Below are 22653 nucleotides of genomic sequence, written 5' to 3' on the forward strand. Positions count from 1 at the left end.
AACATCAGTGCTCTAACAATTTATATCAAATATGTAACAAAAGAACGTTTTTAATTTAGACTTTACTTTGTAACTTGATCAGGGTTTCTACGAACTTTCTCTTAGCCAATCTTCAAAAGAGGAAAGACAAGCAAACTTGCCATTTAAGAAAAGGAGATGCCCAAATCTACAGTGTCAAAGAAAGCTGGAGGTTTATTTTGCCACCGTAAACATTTAGAAAAGTTTTGATGTAGGGAAATATTTAGTGAGAGATTATGTTACTACATTCAAAAGTACTTTTACATATTTACCAAAGGGTGATTACAGACAATTATTTAGCTTTCGGCATGTTTGACGGTTTATTAGCAAAAAAGGAAGAAAAATACAAAACAACAGACTGCTTTACTGTCATAAAAAACGCCTATTTGTGCTTCCAGTACCTGCATTTTAATCTGTAAAGTTACCTGGAAATAAAGATTTTACTCTGATATTTCAGTGAATCCCTCAGTAAACCAGCATATCACATTGATACAAATACACACTAAAACTGAAAATTTACCAGATCTTGGTCTCTTCATCCACTGTCCAGTTGGTCCACAGTCTGCAACACCAAAACATAAACTTTTATCACTAAAACACAGCAAATAAAACCAAACATAGATTTTTTCAAATAAAACAGAGCAACTCTAGATTTGAACCGCCTTAAAACAACAAGCCTCCCTCCACTATTCTATTTATACAACATACCTGGATTTTATGAAAATGAGATTAAGGGAAACAATTGACAGATGTTTACCAGGTTTGGCTGGTTTAGCTCCTTGGCTGCTGGAGACAGAAACTCTCCCATTCTCTGAAAACAAAAGACAAAAATGTCAGAGTCTTCTCCAAAACAATCCATTCACAGCCTCTCCATCACAGCAATGATTGTTCATGAGGATTAAATACATTAAGTGGGTTAAACTTGCAATTCAGCTCATGCACCTAATGCATGTTAGGATTATCTGCAAAACTGTCAGCAAAGGGAAAACAACAAACAAGAAGAGAAACCCTCTGGTCTGGTGCAATATATTAGGTTCCTGTAAAAGAGGTGGTATGAGCAGCATCATTGGTGGGTGAGGACACTCTAGATTACAGAGCAAGGAAGGATTTTCTAAACTATAACAGGCAAATTAGACTGACTGACGTCGTGCAACTCAGCAAATCCTTCATTCGTTTGTCCATTTACCGCCCTACAATGACTTCAGACTCTTACACATGCAGTCTGACTCAGTCAGCACGCCCACATCTACACTTTATTTACCAGTTTCCCCACCAGGGAGACTTCCCTGTGCTGTTTTCTTTGCTGTGGCCATACTCAGTGCATCCTCAGGAGGGGTGTTTTCTGTGCTCTCAGCTGCCTCAGACCCAGCAACAGCTTTGGTTTTTATGGATCTGTTACTTTCAGGGTCAGCTGTCCCATCTAAACCAAAACCAACATGAGATTCTGCTGAGTTTTGCTCAGGAGCAGCACTTCCAGTCACATAACCTAGAGGCCACACATGTCAGTACCATTTAGATTTTTTTAAACATTTATACAGTTACTCAGTTTCTACAAAAACCCTTACAAATGATTGTAAAACGGTGCTTTGGTACCTTGAGTTTATGACAGAGAGGTGCTAAAATAGACAGCACTGAACTATTAGGCTTAAAAATTACATGTTATTTATAAACATGTTCATCATTTTTAGTGCTGACCCCAACCTCCTGTCCCCTAAAAATGGATTAAAATTAACAATATCTGACATTGTGGGTTTTGATGCACTGCAAACATCAGCAGCAGACCACATAGTCATCAGCATATCGTTTTATTATATATTTAACTTGCTATCAGAAATTGACATGTAGAGGTCATTTTAAGGATAAATACAAACTAAATTTGGAATAAAATTAGTGATGGGAGGGTTTTTAATGTACAATATGCAGCTTGCAGAATGGCAATGTGCAGATTTTAAAAAATCTTGTCACATTAGTGAAAAATGTTGAACAGTAAAACTCAAATTAATGATGAAGATGGATTTCAGTTTACGAAACTTCTTTAAATTTAATTTTAGATTTTTACATTTGAATGAGATTTTCAAATATTTTGATGTAATCTTTTTTTTAACTATTATTTAATTAAGAGAATACAAATATGTATTTAAAAATATTAAAATCTTACATTCAGTATTTAACTTTTTGTCCTAGATTAAATGTTGAAAATATTATTTTTAAATATTTCATCTTAGATTTCAATATTTTAATTAGATTTTAATATATTTTTGAAGTCGGTAAATTTTTTTTTAATCAATTATTGTTTAATTAAAAGAATACACAAATATATTTAGGAATACTAAAATCTAAGTTTCACTATTTTTAAATCTGAAATGCAATATTTTATATTTTTGATTACATTTTAATACATTTTAAATGTAAATATTTTTTTCTTAAAGAAATAGAAAAACTATTGAAAAAAATGAAACATCAAAAATTTTATAAATAGTCTTAAAATTTGTATTTTAAAATATTTAAGTTTTATATATATATATATATATATATTTTTTTTTTTTTTTAATGTAAATTGCTTTAAGGGGATTATTTTATTTGAAAGACTAAAGACAAAATTATTATTTAAAATATTTTGATTATTCAATTTTTTTGTATTTTTTTACATTTCATATAATTGACGTGAGAGTGAATCAATTCATTGCCAAAAAATTTAAATACCGTATTAATGCATATAAAATACATAGTAACCCGAATACTAATTAAAGAGGACTCAAATAAGCAGATAATTAAATTAAAGAATGCTTGCCTGAAGGGAGGACAGCTCCTGGTTCTGGCACGCTTCTATATTTGGGTCCTTTTTGACCCTTTTCCTGTAGACCCAGAGGTGCCGGTTCAGGTCCAGGCTGAGGGTTTGGGTAAATAGCAGGAATTGCTTGACCTGATTGTGGATTGATCTCCAGGTTTAGCTGTGTCTGTTTGTACATTTTGTCTTGTACTTGTTGGACTACACCACCATCCACTGCTGCTGCAGTCTGTTGCTGAGAAGATAGAACTCCACCTTTAAGGCTCTTTCCATTAGATAAATCTGCTCCTCTGACAGCTTGGCCTTTTCCGTCCATCAATCCGTAGCCTGGAAACCAAAAATAAGTGATACATCCAAAAATAATGATACATTTTAAGATCTTTGTTTGCCAAATCTTTATTTATATTTATGTATAAATCTCACAAAAATATTTGACCTGCAAATGCAGCAGATGAACGTATGCTGTCTAATAAATCATGGAGCAATGTTTTGTTACTCGTGTGTTTTTTGCACAGTTAGAGCCAGGAACATACATTTTCAGTCAGGAATATTCAAAAATTAGACAAAATTATCTTTCAAGGACAGTTACCATTCATTTGGGGACCATATCCTTTGACAGCTCCAGCAGCCGCTCCGTAACCTTGGGTGAAAAACATACATTTATTAAATGTACTACACCAGTAAACCAGGAATATTATCACCTCATATAGGTCCAGTACCTTTAGGCTCAGATCCATACCCATTAGGAGTTTCTCCATTTGAATACCCTTTAAGGTCAAACATATAAATAAAGCAAGGTACCAAAAAGTTTTACAACTTTTAATAAATGTTTGAAACATGAGTGTTACCTAGCTGGGGTCCTCCAGCGGCTCCTCTGGAACCTCCGTACCCTTCATTTATCAAAGGGAATCAAATTATAGTATAATTGATTATAAAATACACTATATTTTAGTATTCATAATATAGATGTCCTGATTATACTGCAAGTGTTGGCACTGTATTGTAAAATAATTAGTGTGGAAGTCACATTATTTTATAAATTTACACCTGCTGAGAAACCCTTGCATGACTGTTTTGAAATTTGTGATTTCTAAGCCTTATCCAGCCGCTGACTGATGTTTGTCAGGTTTAATGAAGAGGAGAAGAGGGAGATATATAAACAAACAGACAAATTAGACCATTTCACTAAATTATTTTGATGGTAAAGTCTGAAGAAGAAAAGAAACAGCATGGCCACAATCATTTTTCTGAATGTCTAGTAGCCTACATTTCCCGATAAAATGTTCAAAATAGAAACAAACATACAGTATTTTATAATTACAGCATGCTGGCCAAATTCTGTTCTGTGTAGATAAAAGTTAATTTAACATAAGGAGCTCTTTTCATGCAAGTATTTCTACTCCAACAGTTGAGGAATCCTTTTGCTAGGTAGCTAACATTACAGGCTAATATATGTCGAAGGCTGAATATAATGTTCTATGATAGAAAGCAGCAAACACAAAATGATGAATAAATAGGAAAATGTTACTTAGCTGCCTGTTTGATTTTATTAGCATTATACAGGTCCTTCTCAAAATATTAGCATATTGTGATAAAGTTCATTATTTTTCATAATGTCATGATGAAAATTTAACATTCATATATTTTAGATTCATTGCACACTAACTGAAATATTTCAGGTCTTTTATTGTCTTAATACGGATGATTTTGGCATACAGCTCATGAAAACCCAAAATTCCTATCTCACAAAATTAGCATATCATTAAAAGGGTCTCTAAACAAGCTATGAACCTAATCATCTGAATCAACAAGTTAACTCTAAACACCTGCAAAAGATTCCTGAGGCCTTTAAAACTCCCAGCCTGGTTCATCACTCAAAACCCCAATCATGGGTAAGACTGCCGACCTGACTGCTGTCCAGAAGGCCACTATTGACACCCTCAAGCAAGAGGGTAAGACACAGAAAGACATTTCTGAACGAATAGGCTGTTCCCAGAGTGCTGTATCAAGGCACCTCAGTGGGAAGTCTGTGGGAAGGAAAAAGTGTGGCAGAAAACGCTGCACAACGAGAAGAGGAGACCGGACCCTGAGGAAGATTGTGGAGAAGGGCCGATTCCAGACCTTGGGGGACCTGCGGAAGCAGTGGACTGAGTCTGGAGTAGAAACATCCAGAGCCACCGTGCACAGGCGTGTGCAGGAAATGGGCTACAGGTGCCGCATTCCCCAGGTCAAGCTACTTTTGAACCAGAAACAGCGGCAGAAGCGCCTGACCTGGGCTACAGAGAAGCAGCACTGGACTGTTGCTCAGTGGTCCAAAGTACTTTTTTCAGATGAAAGCAAATTCTGCATGTCATTCAGAAATCAAGGTGCCAGAGTCTGGAGGAAGACTGGGGAGAAGGAAATGCCAAAATGCCAGAAGTCCAGTGTCAAGTACCCACAGTCAGTGATGGTCTGGGGTGCCGTGTCAGCTGCTGGTGTTGGTCCACTGTGTTTTATCAAGGGCAGGGTCAATGCAGCTAGCTATCAGGAGATTTTGGAGCACTTCATGCTTCCATCTGCTGAAAAGCTTCATGGAGATGAAGATTTCATTTTTCAGCACGACCTGACACCTGCTCACAGTGCCAAAACCACTGGTAAATGGTTTACTGACCATGGTATCACTGTGCTCAATTGGCCTGCCAACTCTCCTGACCTGAACCCCATAGAGAATCTGTGGGATATTGTGAAGAGAACGTTGAGAGACTCAAGACCCAACACTCTGGATGAGCTAAAGGCCGCTATCGAAGCATCCTGGGCCTCCATAAGACCTCAGCAGTGCCACAGGCTGATTGCCTCCATGCCACGCCGCATTGAAGCAGTCATTTCTGTAAAAGGATTCCCGACCAAGTATTGAGTGCATAACTGTACATGATTATTTGAAGGTTGACGTTTTTTGTATTAAAAACACTTTTCTTTTATTGAGCTGTATGCCACAATCATCCGTATTAAGACAATAAAAGACCTGAAATATTTCAGTTAGTGTGCAATGAATCTAAAATATATGAATATTAAATTTTCATCATTACATTATAGAAAATAATGAACTTTATCACAATATGCTAATATTTTGAGAAGGACCTGTAATATACCCAATGTTAACATTAACTACCTAAAGTATGTTTGTGATTTGAAATGAAAGCTAGGTCTTAAGTTGAGCTACATGGAAGTGTGGTGAGTTATATTGATATTGGTAAAGGTTATTATTAGCATAATACTTCAACTCTGTCAGACAATACTCAAATAATGTATACTTGTCATAATTTGCCTGTATATGGGGTTCTGAGTTGTGTTCTGTTTACTTTTTCTGCACTGCCACGTTCTTCACTAGCTTTATTTCAGTTCATTCATGTTTATTAGATTCATTCTAGTGTTGAGGTTTTTGTTACTTTCTGTTATTCCTATGTATTGTTTTAGTTAGTATTTCCTTATAGATCTAGTTCCTCCTTGTTTATGCTCTTTTGGCAGTCCCGTTGTTCACTTAGATGTTTTCTGTTACCTCCCTGCATTCCCTCATCATCAGTGTTAATTAGTCTCTCTCCCACCAGCTTATCCCTCTGATTAACTCGCTGTGTTCATTTGTCCTTTCTCCACTCTCCTTCAGTACATATACTCCCTCTTTGTCATTGTTCTCCACTGGTTCCTCCTGAAACTTAACTTGAATACTACCCTGCTACTACCCAATCCATGTCCTTTGACCTGCTCGTTTTTTTCATGTCCTACCTGCACCGGTAAGTTTTCCTTTTTTCATTGATTAAATTCATTCATCTGCTCGCATAAATTGCTTTTGAAGTGGTAAATGGCCAACAGTTTCAATATCAAACAGAAAAATTCAAACAGAAAAATGGTGGGAACAGTTGAAAACATTTAGGGGAGCAAGAAGGTTTTCAAACTTGCCCCAATTAAACCAGTTCTGTCAGAAGGGATGGGCCAAAATTACAACTACAAGTATTGTGAGAAACTTGCGGAAGGAGACCCAAAACATCATACCAAGTCATACAGCTTCAAAGGCATTTCTACCAAATAATAAGAAAATGTATGCAAGCTTCAGAATTTAAAGAAAATAAAAATATATCTCTAATTATTCTGGCATTTAGCAAATAAAAATAATTATGTTAATCTTAACTGGCCTTAAACAGGAAAGTTTTACTCTGATTTAATGTCAGGCAGTGAGGAAAAAACAAATATGTGTCATTTCATACAGTGTATGCAATTTCTTTGTTTTAAGTGGATATTATTATAAAATATCAGAAAAGTTCTTACCATTGTGTATGGCACCATGACCATTCAAGATATTGGAAAATCCTTTAAAAAAATGACATAAAAATAAGCAAAAAACATCAGTAAGGAGTAAAATAATGAAGAATTATAAAAGAAATCCTCATTTTACAAGGTAAAGTGTTACACTGTTTCCTTATTATATAAATAAAAACTGCAGACATTTCCCTGTGGTTAAGTCACCTCTTTTAGCAGCCTTGGCAACTCCAGTTCTTGGATTTCCATAACCTAAATAGTTACACAACCAACCACAGTTAGTATTAATATTACTCTACACATCTAATTATACTAGTAAATATAATAACTGACCATTTGGCATGGCTCCTTTACTATTTGGTGATCTGACTCCAGCATGACCTTTTACAGGACAATGATTTGAAATGTGTTGGAAAATTTGTCATTGTATCTCATTTTTTGTCACATATTTAAGTTATATTTACCATTGGATTGTGAACCTTTTCCATTGGATACACCAGCTGAATCACTGTAACCTAAAATATTAACATTATCAAACTGTGCTGTACAGAAAAACATGGAAACGTGGTCAGAAAAAAGTAGTTTATGCTCAACGGGATTCTGATACCTTTCATTGGTCCCTTTGCTCCATTTCCATACCGAGGTCCCAGACTCAAACCAGCCCCACCATAACTTCCACCAAAGCCTTTTAACATGTTTTAGACATAAACAGTGCCTCGTAAAACTAGTTATACCCCTTGAGGTTTTTCACATATTTCCTTGTTCCAATCAGAACTTTTGATGGATTTTATTGGGATTTTAGGTGAATGATCAGCAGGTAGTGGTGCATAGTTGTAAAGGGGAAGAAAAATTATCAAAACTGTAAGAAAGTAAACCTTGGACATAAATGTAGCCCTCTTTACTCTGATCCCCCTAAATATAATCTAGTGTGATTAGAAATAACCTATTCAGTAAATAGAGCCCACCTGTGAGTAATTTAATCTCAGTATAAATCCATAGTGGCTGCATCATAGCATAGGGATGTTTTTACTCAGCAGGAACAAGGAAGCTGTAACTGCAGGGAGACGTTTTTCTACGAAATACTGACTGCTGAAAACAAATGCACACCATAGATTTTTATTTTTGTTTGGAAGGAATAAAAAAAGCATATCCATTTCCTTCTACTGCATAATTAAGGCTATAACATAACATCCCACGAAAATACAATGAAGTATGTGGTTGCAACGTGACAAAACTTGGAAAAGCTCAGGGGTTATGAAAAATGTATTAAGTGATATTATTGCATGTGACCATGTCAAAAGGCATCTCCTCACCTTTAGTTGGTTGATTTCTGTAACCATTACCACCATATGCTGTAAAAACGAATACAAATATTTTTACAAGTGTACTATTTGGTTGGCTCAGCATTGAGCAAGGGACTGCACTTACCCTTCCCTTGGTTTCTGGCAGGTTGGGGACCTCCAAAATGTCCCATTTCCACAGCTGGGCATTCAGTGACAGAGGAACATATGTAAAGGTTTTGTCATAGTCAGAGTTCTGGGTTCCTGGGCAAAAAGGTAGGTAACATTACCTGGCCTATAAGGAGGTCGGCCATATCCCTTCCCGAGATTTCCTCCGTATCCCCCCTGACCTGTTAAATAAGGATCTATGCTTAAAGTAAACATTTGGCAGACAAAACATATGTTTTATGAAAGTAAATTTTTCTTTTGGTTTTTAGATTATTTACCATCTGACCTTGCTCCGTTGCCACTGGATGGTCCAGCTACGAGTCCTTGACCTAATACAAATTCACTCAATTATATTTGTAGGAAAATGAAAAACAATCTATGGTTTTGGCCACAAAAATACAAATACTAAACTCAGTGCTAATTTTGATCAGTGTGTCCACATAACAAAAATACCATTTCCTTTTGTGCCTTGTCCTCCATACCCACCAGCTTGAGCCCCGAAACCTGCAATAGTTTCATTATTCAGTTTATGTGAGCTTAAGAAAGCATTATTTTATCATAAAAAACATTTCATTATTTGAATAGTCAAATACATATATTATACCACTGCCTTTATATCTTTGTACACCATATGCTCCAGCATTAGCACCATAATCTGTAATGAAGACAAAGCACAAATTAAAACAAACTTTATTTCCATTTAGACTACAGTTGTGCCCTCAGGTTTACCTGCCCTGGCAGTATTTCTGATTTATTTTTTTGGCACTTTTCTCGATGACATGACTGAATTTACAAACACCTTTCTTTCACTCATAATCAGCAGTTGGGTGAAGCCAAAGACTATCCTGAGCTCCATACCTATGCTGCTATAGGCTTAGACCTTTGGAGGACATACTGACCACCTTTCCTAACTCTGCCACTTTCTCCTACTACTCTCCAATTATACAGTATCTACAGTTACTGCCTTTATATTCTCTGTTTGCTTTATCTTCATTGACGTTACACCTAGCCTGGCATTTAGTTTTGTTTAGCTGATGCCTTCATGAAGGGGGCCATCGGCTGAGCTATTGTTGCCAATCCCTTCTTTCTTGACTTTGTCTTTCTGTCTCTAACCCTGTCTCTCCTAAACAAAGCAATTGAAGAAGCTATTGCTGAAACCAACTCTGTTGTGTACTTTGTTTCTCATGGCGTACATTTTACTACTTTTTTTGAGATTCTATGTTTGAAGCCTGAAATGTGGCAAGAGGTTGACCAATTCAAAGGGGCCGAGTACTTTCGCAAGGCACTGTATCAGCCTGGAAGCTGCAGGTGGGATGAACTTATATGTTTCAAGATTACAAGGATCCAAAACACTTTAGGGAAAATTGAAGATTCGGGAGAGACCTTCTCAGTATCCTGACCTCCATATAATTGAGCACTTGGGATGTTTTTGTTGCAGTTATGATTTTAAAAGATCAAACGCAATTAACGATGAGTGGAAGAAAACTGTTTTTGATTTATATTGTCAAAAACATTTGCCAGCGTATATAAATGAGCACCCCCATACTATACTCTTGATAAGAGTTGGAGTATGCATAATCATAAGCTGAAATACCGTTGCCTTTGGTTCCTTGTCCTACATATCTTCCAGCTGGAGCCTCGTTACCTGCAACAGGAGTAAAACCTAATCAAAAACAGGTTCTTTAATGGAACCGTGTGTGTGAATTAAAAAAGTTGTGCAACCTTTGATTTGTTGTCCAGTGGTTGGTCCAGATATAACTCCATATCCTGCAACAAAAATAATGTCTTAATACAGTTTAAACACAATTTAAAAAGAGGTATTTAATATTGTTTCCTCACATTGAAGAAATAACTGAAACAACACACAAAATATTTAGTTTTGTAACAAAAGCTGGAATATTTGTTACCCAGTAAGAAATAAGCTGCCATAAAACAAATGAAAGAATGCAAATGACTTACTCTATTGTTTTTAATGGAAAATTTCATCTGCAGCAACCACAGAAGTAAAACTACTTTTAGTGTAGTTGTCTTAATCCAAGTCTTAATTTTTCAAGTGACCTAATTTAAAATTAACACAAATCTTAAAATAACCTTATAACAGTGAGTAATTTTCCAACAGTATTATTGCTTGAAATACTAATCTCCAGTGGTACTTTCTACCGCTCATCTTCAAAATTTTGAAAACCCAAATATATATTGATTATTAACAGTTAAACATGTGTTAGAAAGGTGTCAAAGTGTTTGCCATACCATTGCCTTTGGTTCCAAATCCATTTTGTAAAGCAGCTTCAGCACCATTACCTAAAAGTAGAAAACAACGTCACAGTTTCTCATCATCACTCTCATGACTCTTATAAACACTAATATTCACTTGTAAGAGCCACACTGAACCCCTCATCTATGTGTTGGAACACCTTTCATTTTTTGTGGATTTGCTAGTCTGGCTTTAACTCCATATCCTGCAAAAAAGAAGAAAATGATGAATAAGTTAAGCATAAGAGTTGATAAAATACCTTAATTATTTTCCACCACAGAGACACAGAAAATCTGTGGCTATCATTAGTGGCTGCAATTCTTCCAGGTAAAACGGCCTAATTTCCTTCCGGAGTTAAAACAAGCCCAGACTGATGAAAAGCAGTGTTTTCCATTTAAAAGCACTGCTTTTACAGTTACCCACAAATACTGCAAAACGATTTCTGAAGACTTCTGACTCGAATATACTCTGCATAAAATCACTATATTTCCTTTGTATTTTAGAAATTAATAATTGAAAGAATGGGTGTGATTCCTTCATGTCTTTTTTAAACCAGTGGTCGTGATATTTTACAGTATTATGGAACAGCAGCATATTTACCTCATATTATTTGTGGTCAACTCCCTCTAGTGGTCTAGTGCACCTCTGTTGTTTCTATTTGCAGCATTTTTCCTTTGCACTTGTTTTGTTGGTTGTAGGTTTTTGATTCTCTTTCTTTACTGTGATTGCAGGATTTTTCTTCTGCAATGTTTTTCTGTTGCATTTGTTTGATGTGTTTGTGTGTTTTGGAGTTTGCATCATTCATGTGTTTGCAGCATGTTTATCAGTTTGTTGCATGCCTGCACCTGTCAGCCACCACACTGTGTAGCTGAGTGTCACCTGCATAGAGATGGTAAGATGGTAATGTGTATCATGGTTCTGAGTCAGCTGTCCAAGAAAAGCATATGAAGAATGCTAGGAGTCGAGCACCTTCCCCTGAGGTACACCAAAACTCATTTAAGCCAATTAAGAGTGATGGCAGAAGGTCATTGTCAGGGATCTGAGGGTAATAAATGAAAGTGCTTTTTTCCCTCACCAAGACCAATATCTGTAATTTCAAAATTATTACTTAAATCTAAAATATCTAAAAAGAACCTTAAGAGTTAAAACTGTTAGGATTTCTCCAACAACTAAAAAAAAATCATAAGATCAAGATTGATGACAAAGCCTTTTATACTAGTTTAGAGTATAAACTTGTGAATAAATTATTCTGTGGCACACGTCAAATCTTCAAATTAAATGTTTTAAGTACCATTACCTTTAGTCCCCTGTCGTCCATAAGCAGCAGTCTGAGTAGCGTAACCTGAAACGAGAACAAAAACTGAATTAAAATATGTAGTTCTGAGTTTGGACAGTTATTAGGAAATAAGTTGCCAGAGTTACTCCACCTTTCAGTTGTTGTCCAATTGATGGGCCGGCTTTCAGTCCATATCCTACAGTAAATACAGTCAATTATGTTACTGTCCAAGTTGATTTCTAAGTTAATTTTTTGCTTCATTACGCTCAAATTGGAAAACTGTAGAAACATAACCAAAACACAATATCTACCATTAGTCATGGCTCCATGTCTAGTGGATAAAGCAGCTTGATTTCCTCCTAAAATAGATGCACAATGCACACCGAGATCTATATTAGAATAGTTGGAAAACAGTAATTCTTATTTGCAAAGGATAAGAGTTAAGTCTAATCAGTACAGCAGCAAAGTATAGTATTATTTGCATGAAAGCTCATATAGAAGAAAATACCCCGGTCACACTGTTGCATATCTGCCTTGTGTTTCTATGGTACGCAAAGATGTACAACAAATTTCCACACTTACAGCACAACACGAGATGCGATCTCCAGCTAAACCAGGCCACCACAGAGTGTTTCACCTTAGCCATACCACACGTAATGCACATATGCACCATCGTTACAAAATACTTACCGTATTTTCCGCACTATAAGGCGCACTTAAAAACCATTAATTTTCTCAAAACATGACAGTGTGCCTTGTGATCCGGAGCGCCTTATTTATGGATCAATTGGTTAATTGGTTGATCCATACTGGTTGTACACGGCGCTCTGTCAAAATGTTTCAGTACGACTGGTAAACTACAAAGCCGCACCGCTTGCAGCATTACGGCTACCGTAGTCAGGGGTGTCGCCGAAGTAATAGCGGTAAACACCTGTACTGTGCTTACTCCTAGTCCAACACCACTTGTGCGTGTATAACGACCCCAAAATTGCACCTTTCAAGAGACACGCTTACGATGCTGAGTTCAAACTCAAGGCTGTCAGCTACGCAGTCGAACATGGGAATAGAGCAGCAGCGAGAGAATTCAACAGTTAACGCTACTATATTGTGAATGTACTAACGTTTGATTTAGTGCATCAAACTGTTTCTTTTACGTGTTTACTGAATCAGGGAAAAGTTCCCTTTCACGTTTTAACTAACGTTTGATTTCAACTTCAACTTCATAGACTCCAATGCATTCCTAACGTGCGGTTGGCTCTATTCAATAGAATTCTATGTAGAGGAGACCTTACCATGAGAGTGAATGGAGTTATCAGAACGCTGGTTTGTAGTGTATTAATAAAGTTTGACTGACTGACTTATCTGACTGTTTTGTTGACATTCTCTTTAGCTCCATCTAGTAGATGCATAACGCAACCCCAGTCAAACGTTTGCCTTATAATCCGGTGCGCCCTATATATGAAAAAAGTTCTAAAATAGGCCATTCATTGAAGGTGCGCCTTATAATCAGGTGCGCCTTATAGTGCGGAAAATACGGTAATTTTACATCTCACTACTTCAATTATATTCGTACCTATTCCCACAGTACGCTATGCAGACGCTTGGTCTCCACTAATGGAGATTCACTCACTTCAGCATGCTGAATGCTTGGACTGGCTGACACACCAGGGAAACTGGCCTTCTTTAATGGCTTTTTCAGCTAATAATTTCTTTTCATTACTTGGGGACAATCATTAACTGTGTATAAAGCAATTAACTTTATGGCTTAGATGAAAAGGGTTTTATTACGTTTGTTTCAAACATATTTATATTCATACACCATGATACATACTTACATGACCATTTGATTGAAAAAAAAGGTAGGCAGAAGTATAAACTTATTTGACCCTACCCCCTTAGATCTGTAACTTACTTTAAACATTATTCTTCATTTAAAGAAAAACAATTATTAAAAAAACAATTTAAAACACTTTTTCTTTCACAAGAAGAAAAATAAGATACCTGAACACAATTTCTAGCAATCAAAAATTCAATAAATTATGTTTGTCCAAGTAACACGTTTTATACTAGGTAGAGAAAGCAAAACAAAAGAAAACAAAGGACTCATTTATATTTTTAAACATTTCCTTTACCGTCTCAGTTTAAACTGCTCCTCTCCAATCTTACATGTATATAGAATTTGCATCTTATGTTTTTACTTTAATTCTTCTGTTAGACTGTTCCATAATTTAACTCCTGCTATTAAGATGCACATACTTTTTAAAGTCGTTCTAACACAATGGATTTTTTAATTTGGTTTCCCTCTTAAATTATATCCTACGTCCCTCTCTGCAAAGAATTTCATTATTTTTTTAGAAAGTAAATTGTTTCTCGCTTTAAATATAATTTGTTGTTTTACACTGAACCAAGCATGGAAATTTTATAGCTCCCGTTTTTATACAAAGTTGGTTTGTGTGGTCTTTGTAACCAGCTTGGTTAATTAATCTTATTGTACAATACAATGCATACAGAGATTTCTGGCTAGTTTTCCCCAGGATGGCTAGCTTCCCTCAAACATATTTGATGTGTGGTTTCCAGTAGGTTTTGTGATCTAACATCACACCAGGACATTTTATTTCAGTAAACCTTTCAATATTTGCATTATCAATACATATATTTGCTTCTATATTTTTCTTATGTTTACCAAATAGCACAAATTTTGTTTTATTTAAAGTCAATGATTTTTTTTTAATATCAAACCAGTTTTTTATTTTACGCTTTTCCTTAGAGATCACCTACGTAAAGTGAAAGAAAAAAAATAACACAATGACGTTCATGAAGATTTATTTGTGTTATACCACCCTGAAAATTTTTTACCTGGGACCAAATTGCCTCGACGCTTTTATATTACACTTGCTGTTTGCTCAAGGCGTTGCAAAGCTGGACTGTTTATGTGCATTTAAATTTAAAGTGGAGCAATTTAAAGTCAACAGAAAATATGGGCTTAAACTGGAATCTCATTACCTCAGAGACAGATCTTTTTTTTTAAACTAATTTAACAGATTAAATACAGTGAACTTACCATCCATTCCTACTCCTTTGTTCATCCCAGCAACTGCTTCATAACCTTCAACGAAAAATATATATGTGATGACATCCGATGATAAAAAAATGTAATGCAATTTAATTTTCTGCATGATGACTGACCCATTCCTTTCATAGGATACCCAACATATCCATTTTGCTGTCCCAATGTCCGGCCAACACCTTATTTAAATAAGAACAAGTCTGGAATTAGTCAAAACAGATGAGTTGGAAGCTGAATTAAGTAGCTCTTCTTTACCTTTTGATGGAATTAGGAATGATCCCACTCGGCCACCATTCTGTGGTACATTTCCTATAAGAGTTAGAAATCACGATTAACTGAACAAAAGCCATGTTATGCTGAATAAATAATCAAAATATGAGATTATACTAAGGAGATCACCATTAGGTCGAGGTCCTTGTCCATTGGAAGCTCCATATGAGGCAATATAACCTTAAAAATCCAAAAAATGAATTAATTAAAATGTGGTTTTGCCTCAAATAAATTTCTGCAATAAACCTGCGTGCTTGATTTCTAGATGTTTTCTACTTGACAATCAACTCTAACCAATGGGGCAACAAAGATGCTTTTGCTACTTGTTTAGAACCCATAATATTCCAGTGCTTAGGAAAATTACCCCTACCTCCAAGTCATTTTTATATCTGCCTGTGTAAACATGTATGAGTTTTATGATATTAGGATATCTCATGACGAGGTTATGTTCTCTTCTAGCAGAGGTTTCTGCACAAAAGTATGATTCTTCAAGTCTGGACCAGAATGTAAGAAAGACATTTGAGTGAACTTTATCCCTAACCCCATTATCAAAAATAAAATTCTGAATTTCATAACAACATGAAGTTTTTTACATTGTTTAATTTTTACTCTATGTTCTTTATGTTTGGTTTGTCCCATCAATATTTTCTTGTTTTTTTATGTCTGACTCGATTATTTTGATTTTTTAGACACCAACAAAAAAATACACATAATTCACAGCTTTTTTTGCCTTAAGGCCCTTTTGGATGAAACTTTTAAACTGAACCTCTCGGTATTTAACTGGGCCTGGTTTAGATGTCAAATCACTAATAATAAATTCAAATTTTTCAAAAAATAAAAATGTAGCAAAATATTAAAACCTGTTGTTAAAAAAACATTTAATGCAAAATAATCCAGTCCAGGTTTTTTATTATGAATATGAATATTATTATGAATGAAGCAAAAAAGCAGCGAAAAAAACCTTTACCAACACTGAAATCAAAAGAAACATTTACAGGAACCCAGTTTAATAATGCTAGTGAGGATCTTTCTCTGTGAAATCATACTTCTTTGCTCTGGTTGACATCTTTTATTTGCTCTGTTTGGACTTTTAAAATGCTAGGATTTACAAGTTACAGATACAGCCCTGCATTTACATTCTTTACAAATATACATGTTTTCATTAACAACATTAGTGCAGTTTGTCATTAAAAAAAGGGAGCTTGCAGTTGCACCTTTAATGAATCGGCTGCTAAATTGAAGATGATTAATCAGCTATAATTACGAACCCTTTTAATAGAAGTCTTTGTGGTGGAGTCATTTGTTTGGCAAGCATTAAAAGCAGTTATTGGAGTGACTGTCTAAGATCAGTAAAACCATCCTCCTCTCACAGATAGATGTCAGATTTTGACTGCTGCTGCCACTGAAGCCAAACTACCTTTGACTGTACAAACTGATATATAGCTGCTTCTCATCGTCACAGCTGAAACCAAAACCTTGTAGAGGGTTGGTGACACTGAGCTTTGCAGTTTCCAGTTTGACATCACTGTCTGAAATTTGACAGACAAACCCGACCACCTGGAAGACATTTGTCTCATTCCTCCCTCCAGTCCCCAAGACTCCACTGTCACACTAAATGGCAATGGCTTCTTGGTAAATCAGCTCAAGACTGTGAATTAAAAAAGTAAAAAATACACTGAATGTGCTTTGAACATGTGTTGAAACGGCATCCCTAATTCAGACTTCAGAGTTAGGGAGGCTCTCTGCTTGAGGTCACTGGGGTGGACTACAAGTACTTGCAGCAAGAAATAAAGATTTATGACTTTTTTCTGGTCGTAGTAACAGTGCCTTGTGAAGGTGTTCATAACCTTTGAATTTTCCAGGATTTGGTCTGTGTATTTTATTGGGATTTTATGTGATAGACCAGTACAAAACAGCACATACTGTAATTGTGAAGTAGAAAGATAAATGATGCATGTTACAACAAAACTCTGAAAAGTGTGGTTTACATTTATACTTTGCCAAACCACTTTTTGCTGCAGCTACAGCTGCCAGTCTTTTAAGGTCCGTCTCCACCAGCTTTGCAAATCTGGAGACGGACATTTCTGTCCATTCTTGGCGAAATAGCTCAAGCCCAGTCAGATTGGACGAAGAGCCTCTGCGAACATCAACTTTTAAGTCTTGCCACAGATTCTTAGTTGGATTTAGGTCTGAACTTTGAATAGGCCATTCTAACACATGACTATGTTTTGATCTTAACCATTGCACTGTAGCTCTGGCTGTACATTTAGGGCTGTTGTCCTGCTGTCCTACCTCAACCTCAACAGGTTTATTTCCAGGTTTGTCTTGTAGGGTTTCTTCTTGGTAAGCTTCTATAAATTTATGGAGTGCACAATTATTTTGTTGCACTTGATTTTATTGAGGGCATACGGGGGTAAAGGGACTAACTTTACAAGAACTTTAAATTAATCTATCATTTTCCCCTTCATAGTTACAGCCATTTTGTGTAGGTTTATCAAATAAAATCCCAATAAAAAAATTGAAGGGCTAACTAACTCTAACAGAACTGTCAGCTCCATCATCTCCAAATTTGGCTGAAGGTCAGCTCATACCTCACACTGAGGATTTCACCTTCTCGCTACAGCAGAGCCAAGACATGGAAAAATATGTGCGAACACATTTCACTCTGAGACTATAATCTATTCAGGATCCACGGATGAATAAACATTACAAGGATCCTAAAATCTAAACTGGACCACCTCAACAAGTACGAGCCGAGGGTTTTGTCGTGAAAATCTTTGAAAACCTAAAGTTAAACCTCCTCAGATCAAAGCAATTTGGTCTAAAAATCTGACTGAACTAGAAGCTGTTTGCAGGAAAATGAAGAGAAACCTGCAAATATTCAGACTTTACTGCCAAGAGATTCATCTTGGAGCTTTGCCATCTTTTGAAAATGTCCCGTTATCTAGTGTGAATAAACCTTTGCATAACCTCTTTACATTGCCACATCATAAACCTTTCATGATATATTTACTGTAGTTTTGTAAATGAGGTCATATTCTGGTTAAACAATAAAAAAATGACTTTCATATCTGCACCTCAGAAACTCACCCCCTGTATGTGCTGCCTCCACCAACCAAAGAATCAGTACTCCTTGAAGGACAAGCCGTCTCGCCATGGTGGACCTGGAAAGAATAAACGGGTTTAGACCCCAGTAGGAGATTAGAGGTGGAAGAGTGGGAGATGTATGCAGGTCGCGAGGGACTAATATTCACTCTGGTCCAGAGAGTCCGGCCTCTCCAGATCCTCCCCTGCTTGTTGTGAGATGCATACAAGGAGAACAAACATGCCCACACGTTGGATTATTGGCCACTAAAAACATTACCACTTCACAGACTGCAGTCAGATTGATGAACTGTTGACAAAAGTTCATTCTTGGCTAAATAAAGGATGACTTGGCTGCTCTAAATCAATCACAATTTATCTTTATTTATGGATTTTACACCCCCAGAACTTAACTATGCTACCATTTTAAATAATAAATCTTAACTGAACATGTATCCTATGCAAACATTGCTCTGTAATTTTCTTTAATTAATACAGAATAAAAACTGAACATACAGGTTCAAATATAAATCTACAGTCTCACTAATATTCAATAAGTTATTTAGTCATCAACAGACTTCTGGCTGAAAGTTTTTTCGGCACTAGCAGCCCTTATTTTTGACAGTAAGTAGACAGGAAAGGGGGTAGAGAGAGGGGGAGACATTCGGCAAATGTCGCCGGGTCCGGGACTCGAACCTGGGACAGCCGCCTCGAGGACTGTAGCCTCCGTACATGGTCGCGCGCTTAACCCCTACACCATCAGCACCGCGCCTTCTGGCTGAACATTTAACAACTTTTCTTCCTTGTTAGAGCTTATTTAAGCTCATCAGTTTTCTGGCACCGACTGGTCTTTTAAGCATATTACACAAATTTTCAGTCAGGTTGAGTTCAAGCCTTCGGGAATGTCATTCTAGAAGCTCAATGTTAGCCTGCTTTATCGTTTCAAAAACCAGTTTAGATGTGTTTGGGATAATGTTCCTGCTGAGTATGTCCAGGTTTAAATCAGTTTAGTGAATTTAGTTAGGATGTTCAGGAACAAACCAGGAACCACAGAAGTTCAAGCCTGCAGTAAACTTGAAACTGTCCAAACTGAAGTCATTTACACATCACCATAAAATGAGATGCTGCCGACCACGACAGAAACCCTCCAATACCAATACATTCAAGCTAGACCGAAATTTGTAGCTGCCCATAAAAAATCTGGTTCAATTCTTCAATATAACCTCAAGTCAGCAGCTAAATGGCTGATACTTAATGATGATAGTGATCATGACGATGATCCCAAACACAAACACAACAAAATGTACCTTGCAAAGAACAAAGCTGACTAACATTAAGCCTCTGGAATGGCCTCAATCTCAACATTATGTATTTAAAATGTATAGACTGTGTTTAAAAGTTGGATATTTGCCATAAAACCAACCACTTTAAATGGATGCCATCAATTCTAACAAGGGCGGTTAAATATCCAGCCAGAATGAACCTCGTCTATGGCTACAAAAAGCGTGTGGCTCCTCTGCAAATTACAAAGGGACATTTAGCCAAACATTAGTGGGGCTGTAGACTTACATTTGAGTAATGTAATGAGTAATCAGTGCAGATTAGAGAAAATCCACAATAAATTAAAACTTTTACAGCCAGTTCTCGTTTTCAAAAATCACCCTTAATAAAGACCTCAAATTACAACTTGAGTCTATGTAAACTTCTGGCCACAACTGTAGTTTTCTAGCTTCCTGCAGCAGCTAGCTGTGCTGTAGTGCTAATATTATCTTATACAAAAATACAAATCTCATGCGTTTGTGAAAAATACATGGATGTCCGATATACATTTCCCATATAGAGTAAAGGTAAAATATGCCACACCCCATTTTCACACAATTTTTCCACCACAAGCCAATTTTTTAACATTATAATAAGCTAAACTCTAGCATGGAGCACCACTATCATGCACAGGAAACAGTTTGGGTCCAGTATAAGTAATCTATAAGTAAATAGCTCCATGAAGAACCAATGGTTAATACATACAGTGAACATACATTGAGATGAACATGTAACCTGTTAGAACCTGAAAAATGTTTTTATGCATTTTTGTCACTATGAAATGACTTCAAGATGGAAAGAGTGAACTAATTTCTGTGGCGCTAAACTACACACAGACCTTTGAGTTTCCTTGTGCATTTAAAGCTAAAAGAGGGTAAAAAGAGAAAGATGTCTCACCTTTCACATAGATTCCTCACCTGAAGTCCAAATCCTGTTCTTATGAGGTCAAGCAGGGGTTAATGTCTCACTTCCCCACCCAGCGAGACCTCTCACATACTTGGCATTAAACAGACTCACAATCGTCTGTCCAGCTTTCGACCACCTGGCAACAAATATTCAGTTCATCGCTGATTATTCTGCTTTTGATCTCTCTGCACGGTCAGACAGAAACATTAGTTCATTTCCAGGTAACACCGGACAGGATGTCATGAATTTTTGTATTGACTAATAAATTTGTATGGACATGAAGAAAAACCCATTTGCATGTTTTTATTTTCCACATCTGCAAAAAGAGGAAAAATGTAGAAGATTCCCAGATATTCCATTTGTCATCGATCTGTTCACACTCACTAATTGATGTGAATAAACATTTTATGTCTCATTGTACTCAAGGTTATTGTTAAAAGCACATCCGTGGCATTGATATAAACTCCTCTTTTGTTGACAGAGACTTTTCTGGCTGCTTAGGTCTGCAGACAAACATTCACATCAATCAAGATAATGATACCAAAGACAATGAAGAACTGCTTTATCAATCATCGTAAATCCCTCGATATTTAGTCCAAACACAGATTTTCTTTCCCCAAGAATGTTGAATGGCAACATCAGCCCCAGTTTGTGGAAACTGACTCGCAACGCTGTTGGCTTTGCTTTGAAGTGTTGGAATGTGGGATCTTTCCCAAATGGATTCCCCAAGCAGCCATGTCCAGGTATGTACATCTGTGTTAGGCAAGCTGCCCAGCAACGCTCTGAGTCAGTGTTTGACTTACGGCTGGGTAAATCTGCAAGCCCTCCTTCTGCCGCCCCCACCACTTGCTACTATTTTTGCTTTATTTATTCCAGGACCAATGCTGATCTGTGACTGGGAACATTGTCTTGCTGGAACATCTAGTCATGTCCAAGTTTCAACCACTGACCCAAACTGTCCCTCTCAGCTGTAATGAAATTGGTTAAATACCAAAACAACCCAGGAACCACAGAAGAGCAAGTCTGCCACACACGTAAAACTACTGGAACACCAGGGTGAAGCAAATATATAAATCATCATGGAATGAAAGGGTGCCAACCGGGAAAGAAGGCCCGTTCTTTAAAACCATTATCTTCAAGATCAACTGAAATATGCTGCTGCAAACACGGACAACCCAAAGGAAAAAGGTTTTTATGTCTGACGAGACAAAGACTGAACATTTTGCCCATAATGACAGGATGTCTGTTTGAAGCAGTTAAGGGGAGGCTTTCCAATCTAAGCGCCATCTACCAACTGTTAAGCATGGCAGTGGTACCATTATGCTGAGGGTTTGATTCGTCACTAGTGGTAGTGGTGCATTGCATGATAAAGATATGGGACTATCTACCAGGTCTGTCCCAGTTCAGGCAAAGCAAAGCAAGGCAGGATTATTTGTATAGAACACTTCAGCAACAAAAAAGTAAAGAAAACTACAAACTAAAACTAATGAATGCACCTGATGCTTTTAGGACTATATTTTGTTAACGTAAAATCAAGCATTTCTCCCTGGGGAGGAGGTAACCCCTTAGAACTGTTCTGACCCATTATGTGTCTCGATAATGGGAAAATATTCTTCTGGATCAGCTTCAGTTGTCTGACTTTTAGGCAGATCTGTGAAGACACTGTTCCAGTAATTAATTCGACTGAAGATAATCGCATGGAGTTTTTTAAGATCCTGCTGAGACATTAATCCTTTAATCCTGGAAATGTTCTTCAGGTGATAGAAGTCTGACTTGTCTCTATATAACCTTTAACATTTAGGTCTGAGCCCATCACTACAAACAGATTTCAGGCCTGATCTGCGGTTTCTAGCTGTAGTAACTGAAGCTATGTGCTGACTCTCGATCGCTCTTCCTTTGGACTACAAATTCTTCCGTTTCATTTTTATTAAA

The 22653-nt window shown here is 36.6% G+C and overlaps 1 protein-coding gene across 1 annotated transcript; it reads right to left on the reverse strand.

The window, feature by feature from the left end:
* Positions 1-87: 87 nt before the first annotated feature.
* LOC124875385 (glycine-rich cell wall structural protein 1.8-like) lies at positions 88-18626 on the reverse strand. Its single transcript, XM_047377519.1, has 31 exons — positions 18502-18626; positions 15541-15591; positions 15397-15450; positions 15261-15320; positions 15136-15180; positions 12386-12433; positions 12226-12270; positions 12096-12140; positions 10959-11003; positions 10795-10845; positions 10267-10311; positions 10139-10189; positions 9149-9199; positions 8998-9048; positions 8823-8873; positions 8667-8726; positions 8525-8578; positions 8410-8448; positions 7704-7781; positions 7561-7611; positions 7430-7477; positions 7304-7348; positions 7106-7147; positions 3655-3696; positions 3526-3573; positions 3396-3446; positions 2810-3133; positions 1280-1438; positions 776-829; positions 539-580; positions 88-110 (listed from the first exon to the last, which is right to left on the reverse strand). The coding sequence occupies exons 1-31, from the start codon at positions 18566-18568 to the stop codon at positions 88-90; spliced, it is 1920 nt and encodes a 639-aa protein (XP_047233475.1). The 5' UTR covers positions 18569-18626.
* Positions 18627-22653: the final 4027 nt, after the last annotated feature.

The sequence above is a fragment of the Girardinichthys multiradiatus genome, chromosome 10 (genome assembly GCF_021462225.1).
Source record: "Girardinichthys multiradiatus isolate DD_20200921_A chromosome 10, DD_fGirMul_XY1, whole genome shotgun sequence".
Taxonomy (NCBI): domain Eukaryota; kingdom Metazoa; phylum Chordata; class Actinopteri; order Cyprinodontiformes; family Goodeidae; genus Girardinichthys; species Girardinichthys multiradiatus.

Bases quoted from the DNA above. Each gene is read 5' to 3' on its own strand.
- LOC124875385 (XM_047377519.1), bottom strand. From the start codon at position 18,568: ATGGCGAGACGGCTTGTCCTTCAAGGAGTACTGATTCTTTGGTTGGTG. The intron at 15,321-15,396 runs GTAAAGAAGAGC...TATTTAAATAAG, and splicing joins ATTCCTAATTCCATCAAAAG to GTGTTGGCCGGACATTGGGA. The intron at 3,447-3,525 runs GTACTGGACCTA...TTTTCACCCAAG, and splicing joins GTATGGATCTGAGCCTAAAG to GTTACGGAGCGGCTGCTGGA.